Source organism: Leuresthes tenuis, unplaced genomic scaffold (assembly GCF_036924035.1).
Source record: "Leuresthes tenuis unplaced genomic scaffold, fLeuTen1.0.hap1 SCAF_11, whole genome shotgun sequence".
Classification (NCBI taxonomy): Eukaryota; Metazoa; Chordata; class Actinopteri; order Atheriniformes; family Atherinopsidae; genus Leuresthes; species Leuresthes tenuis.
In genome coordinates, this window is record NW_027325365.1 from 21,451,849 (window position 1) to 21,472,260 (window position 20,412).

Sequence of the window (20,412 nt, forward strand, 5' to 3'; positions counted from 1 at the left end):
AAAAACACTATGTACAAACAAACTGTCCAAAAGAATCAGTTATTTCCTTCTGTGAACTTCGGGGTTCTTTTGAAAATCTCCCAACACTGATAGGACATGGGACATGTCGTCATTTCGTCATGTCGATTCCTATTGGACACGCATACATAAAGCTACGTATGACGTTTTTTTGAAATTTCAGCGGCGGATCGTTAGCCCTTGTTGTTGTGTGACATCTGGAGCTGCACTGCAGCCTCTGCGAAAACTGTCGGGAAAATTTGATCGTTTTTCCGCGTAAAGTCGATCGGAAATGTCTTTTTCAAGGGCTCCTCTGAAGAGGTTCAATGAGAACGTAGGTAAGTAACGTTAAAAAGCTGAAAGTTTATTAGCTTGTTGGCGAATCATCCACTTAAGTTATTTAACGGTAAGTAGCTTAGCTGACATACTTAGCTAATAGCTAATCAAACCTCAAGTTACACCTGGTCGGCGTGGTGGCTTGTTGGGTTAGGTTAATTTAATTTCACGAAACTAAGTAAAACTCGGCAAAATAACGAAGGGGGTACACTTTGAATTTTCAAAGAAACAAAAAACAATACTCACGTGACTGTGTGTATCAGTATGTAACGTTGTGCTGTTGGCCAAAGGTTGCGGTCCTCCACCGGGGGCCTATGAGATCAAATCAGGGGAGCTGAAGGGAGCAGCATCCTTCGACAAATCTGATCGATTCAGATCTGTTAAGGCAGGTGGGTGTTTGTTCAGAACACAACGTGGAATAGCTGTTTCTGTTTTGTGCCACTTATTGTCTTTATGGGTCTTCAGAGACTGGGGGTCTCCTGCCACCGTCATCGCCCTCCAGAAATGCCCTGGTCTCACCTGTCCGCAGGACTATGTCTGTTGATGGTCTTGTAAGTTTACAGTTATTTTAGCAAATAATCCTTATTGCGTTATTTGGATGTCTCTGCAAACCTTACAGATTTCTTTTTCCCCAATCATAAATCTATTATTCACTTTTAATAACTTATCAAAACGCAGAGTGAGGGCTCCAGTGTGAAGAAAGAGAGGGATGGCATGACCATGGAGAGGAAGCAGCAGAAACTCTTGGAGAGAGAGGTGTGACTGGTGAAAGCAATATTTACCCACGAGTGCATTTTTCTAGGGTTTTTTTTTCGCCCACTTGTGTTGTAATAACATTGAGCAAACTGGTAAACAAGCAGTTCATTACCACCTCGTCCAAGAGATAAACGCAGCTGTATTTCTTCCCAGATCCGGTCTCTGGTGCAGCAGCGAGGGGAGCAGGACCGCCGCTTGCTGGTCTTGGAAGAAGAGCTGAAGAAGGTGGAGGCCAAGCTGCTGGCTGCAGTCAGGGAGAAGACGAGCCTCGCTGCCAATGTTACTACACTTGAAAGACAGCGAGCGGAGCTCAAGAAAGTCAACGAGTTTCTTAAAAACAAGGTGCGTTTCAGCTTTGATCGTGTATATAGTCTACAGAGTACTTGGAAAACCCTGTCTTGTCGTTATTAAATGTATATTGAGCTGTGCAAAACTTTATACATCTTCTCCGTACTACAAGAAACATGTCGCTGCGTACCTTTTAGGTGTCTGCTGATACTACAAAGAAGAGGATCAATTCTCTCACAATGGACCTGATGGAAGCTAGGAACAAATTGGATGTAAAAAATCAAGTATGTTTCTCCTTTGAAGGTTTATTCGTGGCTAAACACATGGATTGGGAGCATGCTTTTGTTGTGCTTACGTACATTGTGTTTGTGTCTAGGAGTTAAGTATCCTGCAGATTAACACTGAAGGCCAGCTGAGGGTGTTAGAAACTGATCTTCAAGCTGCCAGGGCTTTGACCTTTGCCCTGCAGGACAAGAATAAAAACTTGGGTAAGATTTACAAATGATGCAGTGTGATTTTGACAGTATTTGTAGCTGAACTAAATCAGGCTTTCTTTTTTTTTTTTTTTTCAGAGGATCTCCATAAAGTTACAAAAACCCAGAGTGAAGAGCTTGAGAAGGAAAATGCTCGGCTCCACGGTGAGTTTTGTGTGCCACTTGCTGTTGACTTTAGGCACACTTCATCGAGTTGACCAATAGTCCAATAGCCAATAGCTCCTGTCTAAAACCGGAGACTTCTCAGCCTATTTCCTGCTCACAACGATGGATTTATATCCCTGTTGTGGCCTTGTGTGTACAACATAAAAGTTTCACGCAGCACTGGTCCCACTGCTGGTCACGCCTTTGCTTACTCGACCGACTGTGATTACATTGTTTTTCAGCTGTGATACGGGAGCTGAGGCAGGAGATTAAAGTACTGCAGGGATACCTGGATTCAGCCAATGACCAGATCCAAGTATGAACTATGGCTACAAGAACAAATCTTTACCCCCCCACATTTCATAATATTCTTGTGAAAGACACGCTGACACATCTGTTTTTGTTTGTAGGATCTCCGCTTGGAGATTCAAGAAAACAGGGTTGCAGGTACTCAAGTGGAGAAGCTAACGTAAGGAAGTGCCCCTTCGCATTCTTTTTTTCATCTCCGTTGTTTGCCACGTACAGTACACTCATGTCACTTTTCTCACAGCCAACTAGAGTTGGAGCTAGAACAGCATACTACAGAGCTAGAGACCACAAAGGGTTTGCTGAGACAAAAAGAAGAGGAGGCCCACAGATTCCAGGAGGTGCTGCAGACATCAAAGGATGCTTTATGGGAGGTGGAGAAGAGAATGGAGTACCAGGAGGTGGAGCTCCAGTCGGCACAAAAGTCAGTGAGTGACATGGAGAAGCAGTTGAAGCTGGCCAACCAAGAAATTGAAGACTCTGAGGCGACGGTCCGTCAACAGGAGACCGAGCTTGCCAGACTGAGGGAGGTGCTGAGGAGAACTGAGAAGGAGCTGGATGAGCGGGTGGCACATCTTGAACAGAGATGTCTGTTCTCTGAGGAGGAGAGAAGTATGGTTATCCAAAGCCAATAATTATTTTCACTTTGGAGTCGCATGAACTTCGTAAGTCCTATGTTGTCCATCTTTTGTTTGGTTTTAGGCAAGACTCAGGAGGAGGGACTGAAGAGAGCAGAGGAGCTGAAGATGGAGCTGACTGTGTTACAGCAGGCCAAAAGAGATGAGAGAAAGAGACAGATTCAGCTTGAGCAAGGACATGCTGTACTTCTGGAGGAGCTGACAAAAGAAAAGGTTACATAAGCACTGTTGTCTGTCATGGTTTTACTCTTAGGAAAATGCACAGTGAAAGTTTAAGGTTTAGTTTTGCCGGGTTTTACAGGCGCTGGTGGATTCCCTGACTATGCTGGTGGAGCATGAAAGACAGGAGTCTGAGGAACACTTCAGACAGCTAAAGGAGGAGATGGAAGAGGTGCTGGGAGTGCTCGCTGTCATGGAGGAACAAGAGCAGCGGAGTCAGGATGTTACAGAGAAGAGTCAGGAGGCCCTTCAAAAACTGCAGGGGGAGAAAGACGAGCTGGAGCGGCAGCTAAATGACACGAAGGAGCTGTTGGAGTGGTGAGTACCCAAGAGCCAAACACACCGATGGTGAATGTGAGTGAAAAGTTAGCAAGATGAAGTTTAACTGAAGTCGGCCTCGCTACACTGGAACAACCTTTTCTGGATTAGTCATTATTTTCTGTGTTACTATTTAGATGCACGTCCCAGCATTCAGTGTACACACAACACTTGAAAGTAATTGCGGTATCCTGTCTATCACAAGTATGACATAGTCAGTGGGTCACTGTCTATTTCTGGTAATGAGCAGCCTGACGTTTGCACATCACCTCATTACTTCATCTGTTGTGTGTATAAGGGCAACAGGGCACTTGGTGAGGAGCATGCGATCTGCTTTTATTAGATAGCTGAGAGTGGAGACTGACAGTTCAAATAAAGGATAAGATGCTGGGTATCATGTCGCTGCTTTCAGAGGATGGCAACATTTTGATGTTCACCTTACACCATGACACTCCACATCAGGTTTGGCACATTACATCACGATGTTTGTCCTGCTCGTGCACCCAGAGTCTGTCAAAGCGTAAGGTCATGAGAAATTTGTTGTTGTTGTGTTGGATGTTTAATTTTTTCACTTTCTTTCTTTCTTTTTTTTGTATATTTAAAAAGGTTGTTTTTCCTCCATTCCAGTAGATAGGGTACATGTCTGCCCCCCTGGTGATAAATAATTGGGGTCCAACACTTTCACAGTCACCACTCACTGTCATACAAATGACAACGTTAGTTACTGATTGAAGGCTCTCTTTATGTTTATGCCACTCTTATAGCCTGAATCTGCTTAAACATGTAATGACACACACATACAGTGCATTTCAAATGAATTAAATCGTATATATCCATGTGCCTTTTGGGCAGGGTAACAACAAAAAAAAAGTAGCTTTTTGAAAGGCATGGACATCATTTATAGGGCATTAACTTGATCATGTACCATGCAGTCGTGTGATATTTGTTCTCTGCTGTTTCTACACAAGTGAATGACAACGATTGTGACAATTATGAACTTGAATGTATATTTTCCTTCAATATTATTCAAGAGACTTTTTTGGTATTCAAGTATACTTAATAAAGCACATTTAAAAGCATGTCTAAACCCTTCATATGACTATGTAATAATGTCATACTTCTGTTTTTTTTGGTACCGGTATGTTTTTTCATTTTATGCATTTATTTATTTTTTTTTCAGTAACTTTAGCTCATATAATGAATTGTTATGCTTCAAAAGTCCTGTTTGTTTGTGTAGCACGCTTCATATGCCAGGCGGAAGCTCATTGAGCTTGAAAATGGATTTCAACACCAATTTTTTTTTTGCTTGTCGTTTCCAGTAAAAGCAGTGACGTGGCAGCTTTGAAAGAGGTCCATTTGGCTGTCGTGCTCGAGCTCCAACAGGCAAACGCAGACCTGCAGACAAAGATGGGAGATATTTTCACAGAGCTGGAAAGGTGAGCGCTCAAGAGTCGGTGCTGGTTGAGGTTTAGCTTGAGCGTCAGTTTGATTCGTGTTTGGCTTTAAACTCTCAACTGAATGCCTGTCTTACTTTTCAGCACTAAAGAGGCTCTAAAGGGAGAAAAGGAAAAACAGAAAGAGCGGGAGATGGAGGTGGAGAGAGTGACCCATCAACTGAGGGAGGTGATGGGCAAAATGGTTGAAGAAAAAGAGGAAGAGATCAACAGAATGAAGGAGTGGACAGATGAGCACCAAGAGAGACTGCTGGCTGAAGCAAAAGCCAGGGAGAATTCAAGGTTTGCTTGAAACTCACTCCATCTTTGTTTAAGTAATTGTCACTTTTCCGCCCTCTTTATTCTTCTTTCTCTGTGAACTTGTAGAATTTTGCTGGAGATGCAGGCTTGCCTCACACAAAAGGATGAGGAGATAAAGGCCACAGAGGCGAGGCTTTCAGCTCAAATCGACCAGCTTCAGCAAGAGCTACAGCTGCAGACGAATGAGAAAGAAGAAGCACTCGGGCGACTAGAGCAACAGGGAAGACAGAGTTTAACTCAGCTCCAACATGATAGGGAAAAAGCCCAGGAACTGCTGGAGAAGATCAGCCAGGAAAAGGAGGAAATAATGAAGAGCCTCCAAGAAGAAAGAGAGGAGACGGTTAAAATTCAGACTGCCCTTCAAGAGGAAAAAGAGGCATTTGAAGCTGAGAGAAAAAACCATGAGCTGGTCAGGTCAGAGGTGCTCAGACTACAGACTGAGCTTAAGAGGGTTGATGAGGATAGAAAGAGCCTGCTGTCTGAAGTAGAACTCAAAGAACAGTTAGGACGTGCTCATGAAAATCAGCTAAGCGCTACTGAGCAGGACAAAAATCGGCTTCGATCTCATCTGGATGAAGTTGAACAAGAAAGGGTTTGCCTCCAGGTCCAATTAGACCTCATGGAGGAGAAGACACAGGCTTTGGAGCACGAGCCGGAGAAAGACAGGCGAGCACTGAGGGAACAGGTAGAAGCACTTACTCAGCAGAAGGTCACACTGCAGTGGGAAATGGAGGAGCAGCGGCAGGAACTCCAAAGACAATTAGCTGAAGCACAAGAGAAGAGGTGAGCAGTACTGGGGTTTCTCTGTGATCATAGTTTTTCCAATTTGCAGTTTTTAGATGATCATTCCTCTCTTTTAAGCTCCCCAAGGTCTGAACTCGAGCACTGGAGGAAACAATATGAGGAGCTGTATGCTAAAGTCAGGCCATTCCAGGTTAGTCATTTTCACATATTAAACCTCAAAGTAGCCCAGGTGAGCTTTAATTAGAGCTGACTTACAAGTATTTCTTAAATGACTTTGTTTAATGTAAAAAGTGCTCTCGAGTGTATTTAAGCTCGACACTAAATGCCACCTGCACAGCGGCAAATGGCCGACAGTTTGCATTCAAGTGGTAAATAGTGGATTATGTCAAGTAAAAAAGAAAATAAAGGAACAACTGATCTTTTTGAAATAAATGATAATAAATAAGAAACCTTATGCTAATGTCTGCCCACAGGAGCAGCTGGATGCGTTTTCTGCAGAGCGCAATGCGCTACTTAATGAGAACGGGGCGAACCAGGAGGAATTAAACAAATTAGCCGATGCTTACGCTCGCCTCCTGGGGCACCAGAACCAGAAGCAGAAGATCAAGCATGTGGTGAAGCTCAAAGATGAGAACGTCTCCCTTAAACAGGTGGAATGTCGGGGCAGCATCGTCTGCTTTGCGCAGCGCATACTTTGTCCTGGTCTTACACGCCGGTGCTTTAGTGTTTCACTCTCCCGTCTGTCCGTGGGTGCAGGAGGTGTTGAAGCTTCGGGCCCTGGCCAGCCGACAGAAAAGCGATCTGGAGCAGCTGAAGTCGAAGCTTCCCGGTGCTCCTCGTCGCAGGTTTGATCCCAGCAAAGCTTTTCATCACGACAAGGAGAACAGGCAATCTGATGTAACTGAACCTCTTAAAAAGGGTGAGCACCAAACTGACTACACCCTGCAGCTTGAACATATTATTATAGAGCACTAGCTTTGACGGTGTCACCAAATGCGATAAGAATTGATCAGTTTTTGTGAATTTTTTCCTTACTGTTTTTACTCACTGTAGAAATATTTTCAGTATTCTGACTTTTCTTTGTTTCTGTTAGGAAACCATATAGAGTAGAAGAGCTCTGCTCGCTGCCAGGGACGGTGCAGCCAGATCACATCACATCCTTAAACTTGGTGTTCATACATATAGATATCAATGTGTTACTAAGTCCTAATTCTCACATTATAAACTACATTTTCCTCACGGTGGTGTTTTACACATTTTGTGTCAAATGATTTCATGGACTGTATGAGAATGGGTTTTAATATGTTTGGTGTGTGCAGAAATGGTGTGAAAACAACAAAGAGGACATTGATGGAAGCTTTTTCATCCTAACAGTCAGATCAAAAGCAGAAGTCATGCAACATATTTTATATGGTCTACTGAATTTTATTCTTAGCAATTCTTTAGGTAACATGACTAGTAGCTATTTCATGGAGAATAGTTTGTTTGTAAATTGTTTATTCTATGTAAATAAAGACAGATTTTGATATTCCTCTTAAAACAAAGTTTTGCTTAGTTTTATCTACATCACTGCAGTGTTGCTCTGCACAGAGCCCTCTGTACGGGCAGCACTTTGGTCATGCCCGTCTTCAGCCAGTAGAGGGCACTCTTGGACTGCAGCCACAGGTCAGAGTTGGAGTAACCCATATGTTTCACTACTAGCTACAAAGAACACAAATTCACATCTTTGCTGAGAGGAGCCTCGGGTTATGGGTCATGAAGCTTTATTTCCTTCAGTTGATAAGACATAGCCAGCAAGTATCGGGCCAGAAATTGACATCGGGACCTTTTTTTACAAGCTATGAGTGGTGCTAGTTGCTGAGTGGCGAGTCAGTCGCAGTAGCCTTCTAGGTGATGGATGCTGCACGGTTTATGGCAGCACTGCTCCACGATGCCTCTCTTCACCTTGGGTTCATCACGGCCAGACATAACCCTCCACAGCCGCTCCTCCTGTCTGGCCCTTTCAGACAGGAACCCTTTGAAGTGTAGAGAGTTTCCACAGCCAATGTTAAAGGCCATTTAACCGCTTCCATGCAAACGTCTTGAAAACACCACTGACTATTCAGACTTCCATGGAGCCTTAATAGCTAGTTAATCTGATCGTGACAATCCATTTAGTCTTGTTAGTCTATGCTTCGAGCGCTATGATACGATGAAGCTCCAACCGAGGCATAGCTTGCTCACTGATGTTAACTTCAAAACATGAATAGAATGTTTGAGGTGGAAGATCTAAATAATGCGTTTTGGGAATAACTTAATGAGGAATGTGGGGAGTTCACAGGGTTTGTGATGAATGGATTTGTTACATCATAGATGTTTAAAGCAACAATAAGACAGAATAGCTCGATCTGAATTAAAGAGGCTGGAGAGAGGCTATGCACACTAATAATGCCGTGGACGAATGCATAGATTTAGTTCAGTAAAGTTATCAGCAAGTTTGTCCTCCTGCTAGCAGATTTGGAGTTTTTACTCATCCGAACTGTAGAAACTGGAGAAACAAAGTCACACTTCTAAACTTCCACCCTTAATGAAACTTTTGTAAGATGGTTTTATAAAAGAAAATCGGACAAATGCAAGTTTCCAGAGTTTTTGGAACCTTACCGAGTAGTTGTTCCAGATCCCGCTTGTGGGTTCGGCTTGGAGTGTAAAAAAATCCCCTCTCCCCACATACGAAGTAGAGGGCGTCCACCAGGTGGGATCCGCACAGGTGCTGGATGGGGGTTGAGGACGCCCCGAAGGGGCAGAGCAACAGCAGTAACATCACTGACACCGCCCGCCATGGTACCCTGGCCATAAGAGGGAGACCGCTTGGACACCGAAAAAAAGAAAGGGGGGAAGAAGAAGAAAAACATTCACACATAACGGAATATATCTGATCAATTTTTTTATATGGGTTTCAAAGATTGTTGAACTGAATCCACCTTTTAATAGTTAACGCCTGGTGCTCAGATAGACAAAAGTCAGGGGATAAAGCAATGCTGAAAATGGACTGGAGTGTTCTTCGGGAAACTTGAGCATAACCACTTTCTTCTAATAACTTCAGTTATAGATATTTTGCGAAGCTCAACCAGAAAAACTCCAGGCAGAGTATGATCGCACAGAACATACGAGCAATAGCCCCACTCAAAAATATGGGCTTTGAAGTGAGCAGACAACTGAATAATTCATTCATTCAGTGGAAATCAAAGGCCAGGTTGAAGCCACGGTAAAACAAGGTCTGCAGACGAGTCACAGTTTGACATTTGTCTCTAAACATTACAAATGTATGCAGTCTTACGGAGACAAAGTCCAGATTAAGACTCATAAGTTCATAAATGACATTCTGATGACCCCGCTGCCGGAGTTTTCAAGGGGTTGCTGTGGAAACGATGCCTATGTTACTTCCTGAAAGAACTGGATAGTTCTGGAGTTAAAATTGGCCTCTTGGCTCCTTTGACTTTGATGTTGGACATTCCATTATTATTTTCAGATAGCGTAGTAGACATCACGCAGCCAAAGTTCTGCCTAATGTTATTTTGACAAAGCCCCCCCCCTCAATTGAAATAATTTTAGCCTTACTTTCATGACCTTTTGAGGCTTTTTTTTTTTTTTTCTGGTATTATCGCAAGAAAGAATGTCTAAAACCCCGGATCACCAATTTTATATCCAGGTTTAACAGGTAAAGTGCTCAAAGGAGGGAATGAATTGTCCAAAACTACACAACAGTAATTTGGGCTACTGGTTAAATCCCACTTGTGATGGATAGTCTCGCAGCTTTAACGTCCATCTCCCTTCTCAAGGTGAAAAACACACTTAGCAGTCATTTAGATACTAAATGGAGCTTTTGTGGACATCTAGTTGTAAACTGCAGATTATTGGATGAGAAATAAATCAGTTTAACGGTGGCTTTAACAATGCACATGTGCCAGGCATTACAAAATTGGCCGAGCGCACCGCGTGGTCTGCCACTCCTCTATCCCTCTTGGTCGTGTGCCAGGCACCTCGGAAAAGTAGATTGGTTGAATTATGGATCCTATCCATGCTGCACTGTATTTTCATCCTGGTTATTGTAGACATCAATTTTAACAGGGGAAAACTCGAGGGAATACAGAGAAGCTGGCTTACCTGTGTTTTAGGTCTCTGAGCAGCAGAGCAGCTGGTGGTTAGAGATGAAAAGGGCCCGGGCTGTGAGGTGCAGAGAACATCTCCGCTTGGCCACCTTTCCCCCTCTTTAACTCTCCACCTCCACCTGTCTATTGTCAGTCTCAACAGAAAGCCTTCTCATTAACACCCTGACCCATAAGCATGCTTGATCTGTTCTTCGGTGGCGCTACGTCATTTAACTGACTGTGGTCCGACACCATCAGGATAAAGTTGAGAACGCTGCCACCCAGAGTTATACCCACTTCAACCCCTGCTGTGTAATGGCCTCACTGGCACTGTTCACAAGCTTACATACGCCATATGTCACAGTCTAATCAGTCTAGATTAGAGGATTTTTAATCCATTAGCGACCACTAGTGGCATGTGAAAACTAAAGCACTGTCTTGAGGGATTTGCGAGAATAATTCATTCCTATCTGTTTCTTCTTTTCAACATACATGAAGGCATTTAATGGCACAAAAATCGACAGAGGAGAGCTTAGATGTACCATATGTCATGTAGCCTGTGGAAGAAAAAAAGTCTTGCCTGCATAATGTCTAACTCGTCTCTCATATGCAGCAGCTGCTCCTGATAATTTCAGTGCATCACTCTGTGGGTGGGCCAGATTTCGATGAAAGTTGACACACTGTGTAATTTTCTATCAAGTGATGAGTCAATTGTTGAGCCCTGCGGTTGCTGCGCAGCGCTGTGTTGTCACTTTGCCTCCGACATTCAGCTGAACTTTTATGATGCCTAACCGATCTGATACTCGTCTCTCCGCAGTGTTTGGTCTATATGCAGAACACCTAACAGGAAAAATGGGACAGCCGTGAACTCGATCTCTCCATACAACTTTTTAAATTGCATTACAGCCGAGATTCTATAGTTTGCACAAACCTTTTTGAAACATGCTTTGATGTTGCTTTTTTGAAAAAAAAATATATCCTTTGTGTCGAGTCAAGGTGGGTTAAATATGCAAAGTAGCATTCTGGGGCATCTCTATTATTTATACTGCACACTAATTAATACAAAGTTCCCCATCCAAGAGATTTTATGTAAACATTCTTAGATGATATTATTCTTGTATACCCTTCAGTACATATTCAACAAAATCGTCTTCAAACTGGAAGAGGAATTTTAACATCTCCCATCTGGTCCGACTCTCACTCTGAATAATGTCACTGCATTGATGTTTTGAGTGGGTAGTCATGTGAAGAGGAAAGTGCAGCCTCTTTTAATTCAAGACATTAAAATACATACATAAAATTTTAGATTTTATGTATCAAGACACTGGGACGTGGGGGGGTCACCTGATCCTTACCGGATCTTTAAAGTAAGTGATTATAAGCCTAGATGAACGATAACCCATGACCCCTTACACCATGTTATTCATTAATAACAAAACCATTTAAACCTTTAGAATTTAAAGGGTAATTATCAGCCAGATGGAACTAATAAAATGCACTTGATTAATTGATCATTTGTAATGCGAGCACCTCTGTAAAAGCAGAAGTATTGTTTTTTTGGAGCATTCAGGGGTGTCGGCACAATGCCAAAGAGGAAAGAAATCGGCAATTGATCTCAGTGAAGTTCACTCTTAGCTCAGATGGTGCAATGCTCAGAGAAACCGAATGTCCAAGAGCTACATCTCAGACTCTACAGGCCTCGATCAGCATGTTCAATGGTAAAGTTCATGACAGTACAATTAGGAAAAGACTGAACAAGTGTGGCTTGTTTGGAAGCCATTCCTTGCAGCAAGGCTTAGGTTTTGCAAAGTTGCATCTGAACAAGCCACAGGACTTCTGGGACAATGTTCTTTGAACAGAGGAGACCAAAAAGTCCAGACCTCAAACTGAGTGAAATGCTGTGGTGGGATCTTCAGAGAGCTGTGCTTAAACGTATGCTCACAAACCTCAATGAACTGAGGCATTGTTGTAAAGAGGAGTGGACCAAACGTCCTCCACTCCGATGAGAGAGACCGGGTTTTTCAAGCTATTAAATCACAGGATGTACTTAGTGTGTCATGATTTATTGTCTTTCTACATAGAACTTTAATTAACAGAAAGGGTATTTCTTATTCCTGTTGACTTTGAATATAGTTGTCAATTGGCTATGGAATGATTAATGTCTCACAGACACACACATAATTCATTATCTAAGAATTAGATTAAGAATTAAAGTGAAAAGACGGTCAAACGTATTCAGGGAATGTTACATCGCCAAAGATCTCTCAAGCCTGTTGTTTGATTCTAGGAACCAATTTAGCTCTGAAAAGCATTCGAATCACCTTAAAGAAAACCCAAATATTTTCCTCCACTTGTGGCTGTGTAAGTTGGGTAAGTTTCCAGATGGCACATTACCATCCTCGCTGGTAAAGAAAACATTTGAAATCGACATAACCATGTTTTCTCTAAAGCTAATCATCTGTATCTTGTTGTTGAGCAACTAAGTTCTCTTGTTTTTTTTAGTTTTTTTTTTTTTTTTAGATGGAGCTCTCTAAAATTTGAGAATAATCTGACAAACATTGGAAACTGAAAGAGTGCTTGACAGGCCTCATGAGTAATGGAAACTAATGTAGAAGGGGCTGAATATTTTTTAAATGTAGTTTACTCGTGGTTCCTGTGTTTGTGTGCTACGATTGTTCCTCGGGCCACGAATCTGTAGCATTGCACAAAAACATAAAGACGAGACATAAGACTAGCTTTTTTTTTTTTATTCATTTTCTCATGTTTTCATGCTAATTTTTACAAAAGGATTCCATTGCTTTTGTCCTCATCAGTACACAGTTATCTGCTGTAACAAAGCAAAAGCAGAATTCTGGAGGGTTTCATTCATTTGATATGAATAAAAGATTGAAGTACTCAATTTCTATGAATATTAAGACCTTTTGTTTTGACAGCCTAACTTAGTTCCAACAGTGCTCTTTGAGGTGTTTGGGCTTTTACATCTAAATAGTTCTTTCTGTGCCTGGGTTTCTTATTTCATTGTTTGACTGAATACACCATTAACCGTGGGACTTTATATGGACAGATGTGTACGTTTTCAAAAGATGCCCAGTAAAAGTGAGGTGGGGACAGTTGGACGTCAGTCAAGAAGCATCACAAGGACTAAAAGAACTTACATAAACATGATGTTCCAGCTTTTCAAAATCATCTAAGAATGCACCAAAAGGAAGAAGACAAGAATACGAGATGAGCCGTAAAAAGTACAAGACTTGGAAAAATGTCAAGGGTTTGAAAAAAAGAAAAGAAATTCCATAGCCCCTGCAGCACTTAAAAAAAAGCTCCCATCAGTTTTTGTGTCTTTTGTTTAAATGCCACTTGTCTGCACACATCTGACTGAAAATACTCAAGAGAATCTAAAATAGGTTTCCCCCAAAGCAACGTCCATTCAAAGGTTTAGTTTTTTCTTTGTGGTTCTTTATTTTTTTGCAAAGGAGTGCCACCTTGACTTTCCTGCATGAATACCAAAGGGAGCTGAGATGTAACGAGATGAATGTCGTCATTAGTGACTTGTTAAATCATGTGCTGTCAACGAGGGGAAGGCAGGGCTGGAGGCCATCAACATACTGAAGTATAAATGTCTTTTTATTAAGTTATTTTTCAAACATTTTTGGCTACTTTTGACAGGCAATTCAGTTGTTGGCGTCTCAGAATGTTCTATGTGATGATCTGAGATGTAAACTTGCCAGAGTGAGAACATTTCCATTCAGATTTTTTTTTTTATTTTCCCAGAGCTGCCAAAGACTAATTAACCCAAAGTTGAACTTGTTCATTTATTTATTATGACAGTTCTTTCTAACTGATAGACAATGAAGATCTTGTATTTTATTTTTTTTTAGCATTTTCAATGAGCTACAACATTTGTCAAGCCAACGTAAATTAATTTGAATAAGCTATAACAGTCAGGCATGGGTCTAATACGTGTTAAAGGGACTTGTGGGAGCTATTTGAAGCTAGTTGTCTTACATAGAGGACACTGACTAAATGACAGTGGGTGGAAAACACGTCTTCCAAAACCAGCTAATGACATAGGATCCTTTGAGCAATGATAAAAGAAAGGAGTGGGAAGGAAGCTATCCAGCACCTTGGCTCTGTGTTAAATGTAGAACTAGGAAAGGTCCAACTATGCTATGCTTTGAAACACATTCCTCGAGGGAACAGGGCAAAGCAGCAAGAGCTGCGAACAACAGGCGCATCCCTTCCGCCCCGGTCGCACAGCTGCTTCAAACATGCACATCAAATAGCACAGAAGCAGCAGCCGTCCTCAACACACCGAGACAGACAGAAGTTGGGTGGAAAGTCGGATGGGTCCCTAAGGTGAGAGTTGCATAACTCCTCTTCTCTTCTTCTGCAGTTGAGGAGATGAAAGAGAGTGAGGAGTTCAGCCTAGTGAGATGTTGTTAATCTGCTCTGATGGCGAGTCTTTTTCCTCCCATAATTAAACCAGACCTTCTGAGGATAGAAACTGAAGAGACTTAGAAAATAATTAAAAAAAAATCTTTGAGACTGACACTGCGGACAACAGAAACAGCTTGGATCATTATGATTTTAAGTGAGAATATGAACTGCAAGAAGGCAGAGATAATGAGGCTGATTTTCATGAGTGGATGCTGGGATAAAGACGCCATGTGGATTCAATGTAGACTCACCCGAGCTCGGACAGAGCAAAGCTTTGCACGTCGAATGACCGCTATTAAAAATGTCTCCAGGCCTAAAAAAAAAAAAAAGAGATAAAATCAAATAAGGGTGAAAAAAATTATAGTAAAGTTGAGAGATTATTTCTTAATGTGAGTCTTTGGCAAAGGCAAACAGTTTGGAGTCTGGCAGGTCGAGCGTCCCTGTCATATACAAACACAGTGTCATGCACGTGTGCGCCCAAACATAAGAGACAGGCTGGACGTGTCCTCCTGTTCCGGACACTGCCCTCCATGTGTGTCACGGCCTGCTGGCCCGGATCCATGACAGAACGCCGGAGAGTTTCAGAAATCGTTGGCGTGTCCGTGTGTGTGTGATTGTGAGTGAGAGGGAGAGGGCTGCCCTGGTGTCTGCACTCCTCTGTCCCAGCAGTGACAGTCGCTAATGCAGTACTAACCTCTGTCATGACCTACTTTGCTGTGCTACCTCGTTCCAGACCTTTGCAGAGCGCACGCTCAAGTGCGCACGCACATACACATTAATAATGAATAAAAGGAACGAGTCTGCTTATAATTCCACACACGTTAATTTGAAAACTGTACTTCATAGCGCACGCAGAGACATCTGAACAGATTAGAATTTGAAGTTGACTGCATAGGTAGAGGAACAGAGCTGTGCAGGAGCAGTCTGACAGCTGAGAAAATGACAGCTTGTTATATATCTGACACGTCCCCAAGAGAGAGGTGAAGCAGGACAGAATGATGGCCGGTTTGATTTTCAGCCCAGAAAATAGATTTCCATTTAAACCCCTCATGTGACCGGCCTTTTCAAGTTGTGCTCAGCCCAAGACAAGGGGATTTCATTTAGAAGTGGCATTTTCCTAGTTGTTAGCCAGATGGATTGATACAAGAGCCTCTTGCTTCCTCTGAAGAGATGCTTTTTTTCTCACAGCACATCAGAAGGGAAAATGATGCTGTGACTTTTTCAGTCGTAACCCTTCGATGCATCAATAAGAAGGGGTATCAGCTTGAAATGTACTTGATCGCTTTCCCTTCTCACCGAAACAAGGTGTTCACCTTAGTTTTGGATTGACATAATGCAATCTTTATCTTGTTGATGTCGACAACATTCACAATCAGTTTTAAGGCTGCATCTGTTCTGAAAGGATTTTTTTCTGTTTCTTTTTTCTAAGCCGAGTTGTGTGAATTACTTATGAGTAAACAGTTAAGTAAACAGCAGTTGGAGAGCCCTCAGTTTGGAAAATAAGAAAGTAATTCAGATGGGGAGCTACATTTTTTCATCCAAAACAACGTAAATCTCAAATTCTTGGTGGTGCAACCAAAGGCTTCATGGACACCAGGTAACCTTTTCATCAGGTAGTTCTTTAATTTGTCATGATATTTTTAACCTATGCATTGTGGCTGTCCAATATCCATCAGGAGCTTCAAATAACTTCCCTTTGAAACTTTGCTCTTTGGTTGCACTTGTTCTAAGTAGCATTTTGCTTAGCTCCCCTGTCAGAACTCTTCCCTGATTCTCTGATTGAGAGTGCTCTGAGGCATCATAGTGGATAAGATGAGTAGGCACAGCACATGACTCAGTGCATGAGAAGGGCCCAGAGGGGAATTAGAAGTAACACCAGAGGAGCTGAACACCATCTACTGATTGACAGAACAGTCACTCAAAACTGTAAGATCAGACATACAAATCTGTGGACTGTCTGGATTGACTACAAGAAAGCCTATAACTCAATGCCGCACACATGGATACTGGAAGGCTTGGAACTCTACAACATCAACAGGACACTAAGAGCCTTCATCAAGAACTCAGTGGGACTACAGAGGACAGCCCTGGAGGCCAATTCCAAGCCAACTGCACAAGTTAACATCAAGTGCAGTATCTACCAAGGAGATACTCTGTCCCCTCTGCCTGAATCCCCCCCAGCAACATCGTCACACAGAGGATACCAGCCTGTGTGATGATCATCACACTATGGATACCGGTTCCAAAGTGGAGCAACCATTAGCCACCTCCTTGACATGGACGACATTAAGCTGTATGCCAGGTCTGAGCAAGACACCGGCCCACTGATACACCTCATTAGGGTACGAGGAAGTCAGCCACAACTAAGTACCTACAAAGAGTAGGGCAGGTCCCGAAGAGTCAGCTGAACGGGAAGAACAAAGTCCAAGACATCAACACTCATAGGATATCCCGCTGGTATACTAACCTGGCCAAAGGAGGAGAAAGGAGCCACTGATATCAAGAGAAGTAAGCTCGTCACAATGGACGGGTTTCACCCCAAGTCCAGCACCGTGAGATTGTACACTAAGTGGAAAGGAGTCCAGTGAGTGTCAGAGCCCCTATCCAGGATGAAACAATAAATATCCAGGAATACATCAGGAAGATGGGCCCCAGTGATGAACTGCTAAGTGAATGTCTCAGACAGCTGACACCCAGGGGGGGGGGAGGAAGCAGAGGAGGAACCGTCATGAAAGGATAAGCCTCTGCACGACATGTACCACTGACAGAATGAAGAAGTGGCTGATATTGAGAAGTCCTATCAGTGGCTAGAAAAGGCTGGTCTGAAAGATAGTACCCGGGGCACTTATCACGGCAGCTCAAGAACAGGCCACGAAGACCAGAGCAATAGAGGCTGGGGTCTACCACACCAGAAAAGAACCAAGGTGCAGGCTGTGCAAAGACGCCTCTGACACAGTCCAGCACATAGCAGCAGGGTATAGCATGCAGGCAGGTATGGCATACCTGAATGTACCTGTACACAGATCTGTCTCCCTATATATATACATATATGTATATATGTATAGAGAGAGAGACCCCCCCCCCCATTAAAATAATATAACCTCTCTGACTTGATAATTTCTTCATCATTCATTCTGAACTTTTTAGGAGAGGATAAAAAGACTGCAACTAAAATGTAGTTATATAATCTGCTTGCATGCTGATGAAATTGATTGTTGAATCCTGATTGTTTCCCACTGTTTGGCATCGCTTCTTTTATGAAACATCCCTCTGTGTGCATTTGAGAGCTGAGGAGCCCAGCTGCTGAAAGCAAAATCTATATCAAGCAAAAAAAAAAATGTTTTGGCAGACCAGTTTTGCACATGGACCATTACAACAAAGCCATGTTCTTTGGCATGGATAGTGGCGTATTTTCTCCCAAACCTGTAATTCTGAAGTAATTCTGCATGTTATATGCACAAAGACTGAGTTCTAATCTGTTTGCTGATAGAAAGCTGGATGTTTTTTCTCTGGCTTTCTGTCCATGATTCCCAGAAATTATTTAAATTATTGATTTATCAAACCTCGACATAGTCCTCTTTTTTATATATAAAAAAAGTTCACCTCAGTGAACTTAGATTATCTTTGGTAGCAACATTGACATATTTTGCATATGTGGCCTTTCCTTTACATAGTAGATTTTTAAATTATGTTTCAACAAGGAGAGGTCATTTGAAGGTTTAAAAACTTTTATAATGAACGTGAGGTTGAGTATTAAAAGAATTTTGCCAGTCAGACTGTGATAGTGATAGACCACAGCAGAGATGGCCCAAACAACCAGCAAGGAGAAGGGGGCGATGATGGTTACACGACGGTGTCAGAAAGGCCAGAAGCAGCACTGAATCTAAAGTACTGGTGCAGTGTCTGATTTGTTTGCAGAATGTGGGCATGAAGATCAAAACTGACAATGGGTGACTTTGACTGTGTGAAAAAAATGACAAAATGGTGCAGCTTTAATACCTTATATACCCACAGATGAAAGCTGACACGAGGGAACACAACTTCCTCAATAAAGTTAAGCAAAAGCGTCATTTGTAGATGCAACAGCCTGTGTTCACTGACAGCAGGTTTCATATGTGTTGGGGATGAAGACCAGAGGACCAAGGACGTTCAGTGCTGGTTTTCGACTTTTTTCTTTTTTCTGTGTACAGAGATTTCTCCAAATCCCCTGGATTTTTTGATGACTCTTTGTACCTCAGTTGATGAAAAACCCCACAGTGAGGAAACTCTCCTCCTTCTTAACTTCTAAATCAGCTTTGCAGGGATGCGTTTACATCCCGATTATCGTTGCTAATTAGCATAATTGTAAGACATTTCACAAAGTGTTTTTGTTTCTTTTGCACAACACAACTTTTCCAGTCTTCTGTTGCAGGTGTTCCAGCTGCTATTTTATAATGACAGGAATATAGGTCAAAAACATATATGTAAACCTCCTAATTACCAAAGTAAGATTCACCATCTGCCAACCATGACTATTTATTGGAATTCAAAGGAAAAGCTGCTGCCATTGCTATCAACCGTGCTGGTGAGGCTAAAACAACAGAATCTCTTAAGACAGGAGTAATGTTCTCAGGTTGAATGCTGCTGACCGTATAGTTTGAGTGAATTTATTATTTACTGATAATGATAGACAGTTTTTATTTCTATCATAAATAGCCAAGTTGTTGTGCTTTAGAACAGATGGAGCTGAGCAACAATTGGTTGTTTGTGTGTGGATGTGTGTCTTTGCGTCTCTGCATGTTTGCACAAATCGATATGGCTGGTATCACCCCCAGGAGTCTGTCTCCCCCTGCTCCTGGAGATAAAGCAGAGAGAGCAGACCTACAGCCAGACATATGAGTGGGATTAACAACAGGCACTTATTTGGGAGAAGAAAAGTGGCAGAAGCTAAAGATATAAGGATTCCAACGCTTTTCATTATTTTGTGGAGAATGTGTACAGCAGGTACTGTCAAGGAAAAGGTCAAAATCAATCAATCTAGTGCTCTCTATCAACCTGCCTCAAATTGCATATTGACTCGGTCTAACGGTCTCCAAACTGGCGGATTAGATGCATGTTGACAACTCTAAGGCTGGAGTGGAGCTTTTCTGCCAGAGTATCTATATGCTGTTGTCGGTTATCTCGGGGAGTTTGAGTTGATGTTACTAAGCCAGAGCTGTTCATTTCACTCCTCCCTGTGCTATCTCTTCCTCCAATGCTTTCGCTCTTATATTGCGGGGGTGTAAATGTGAGCCAGAGAGAGAAGTGCTGGTGGTTGTGGAGCAGAATGCCAAACATGTCCAAGCTTGTGTGTACGTGTGTGTATATCTGACACCTGAAAGGTATCACAATCTGTAACTGTCTGCTTTCTGCAGAAGCTGTCAAGGTGAAGTATATATTTTGTGTGTGTGCGCTTTCAGAAACTGGCTTTACATTGCCCTGTTGGCATCCCCTTGCCTCACATATAGCATGTTGAACAGGAAGCACTGGCTTTGATATGTTGATGAGAACCTTCTTATGTTGTGTCCTCAAGTCTCACAGAGAAAGCACGCGTCTGCGCATATGTTTTACTCTTTTGCTCAAGAACAGGGGGGAGATGCTTCAGATGTGTTGTCCTTTCATTACAAAGTCCTCCTTTGAGGTAAGAGGATCCCAAGGAAACTTAACATTTCATTGTGGCTTGCCGCAGATAAAGATTGAATTATCTGTGTTCTCCTTAAATCCCCATTCAATTTTATTGAACAAGTATGATAGATTTTGTCTGTGGAGTCTCGGGAGCCGTGTACCCTGCTGTTTGGTAATGTCTTAAATTAATTCCTGCACCCGTCCCAGTTGTGTC

The 20,412-nt window shown here is 42.3% G+C and overlaps 2 protein-coding genes across 3 annotated transcripts; one reads left to right on the top strand and one right to left on the bottom strand.

Moving 5' to 3' along the window:
• Positions 1-196: 196 nt before the first annotated feature.
• Positions 197-7,357, top strand: hmmr (hyaluronan-mediated motility receptor (RHAMM)). Of its 2 annotated transcripts, XM_072396070.1 has the most exons (20): positions 197-335; positions 624-722; positions 799-884; positions 1,012-1,089; positions 1,243-1,431; positions 1,575-1,661; positions 1,754-1,865; positions 1,950-2,015; positions 2,258-2,331; positions 2,426-2,484; positions 2,566-2,933; positions 3,024-3,172; positions 3,261-3,496; positions 4,816-4,932; positions 5,035-5,232; positions 5,317-6,033; positions 6,112-6,184; positions 6,468-6,644; positions 6,751-6,913; positions 7,100-7,357. In XM_072396070.1, the coding sequence occupies exons 1-20, from the start codon at positions 290-292 to the stop codon at positions 7,102-7,104; spliced, it is 3,099 nt and encodes a 1,032-aa protein (XP_072252171.1). In that variant the 5' UTR covers positions 197-289; the 3' UTR covers positions 7,105-7,357. The 2 variants fall into 2 exon arrangements, with proteins under 2 accessions (XP_072252171.1, XP_072252170.1); XM_072396069.1 differs by lacking the exon at positions 7,100-7,357 and having other exon boundaries at positions 6,751-7,093.
• Positions 7,358-7,633: 276 nt separating this feature from the next.
• Positions 7,634-10,584, bottom strand: insb (preproinsulin b). Its single transcript, XM_072396071.1, has 3 exons — positions 10,138-10,584; positions 8,635-8,840; positions 7,634-8,009 (listed from the first exon to the last, which is right to left on the bottom strand). Exons 2-3 carry the CDS (start codon positions 8,825-8,827, stop codon positions 7,864-7,866), a joined length of 339 nt encoding a protein of 112 aa, XP_072252172.1. The 5' UTR covers positions 8,828-8,840; positions 10,138-10,584; the 3' UTR covers positions 7,634-7,863.
• Between the last annotated feature and the right edge of the window lie 9,828 nt (positions 10,585-20,412).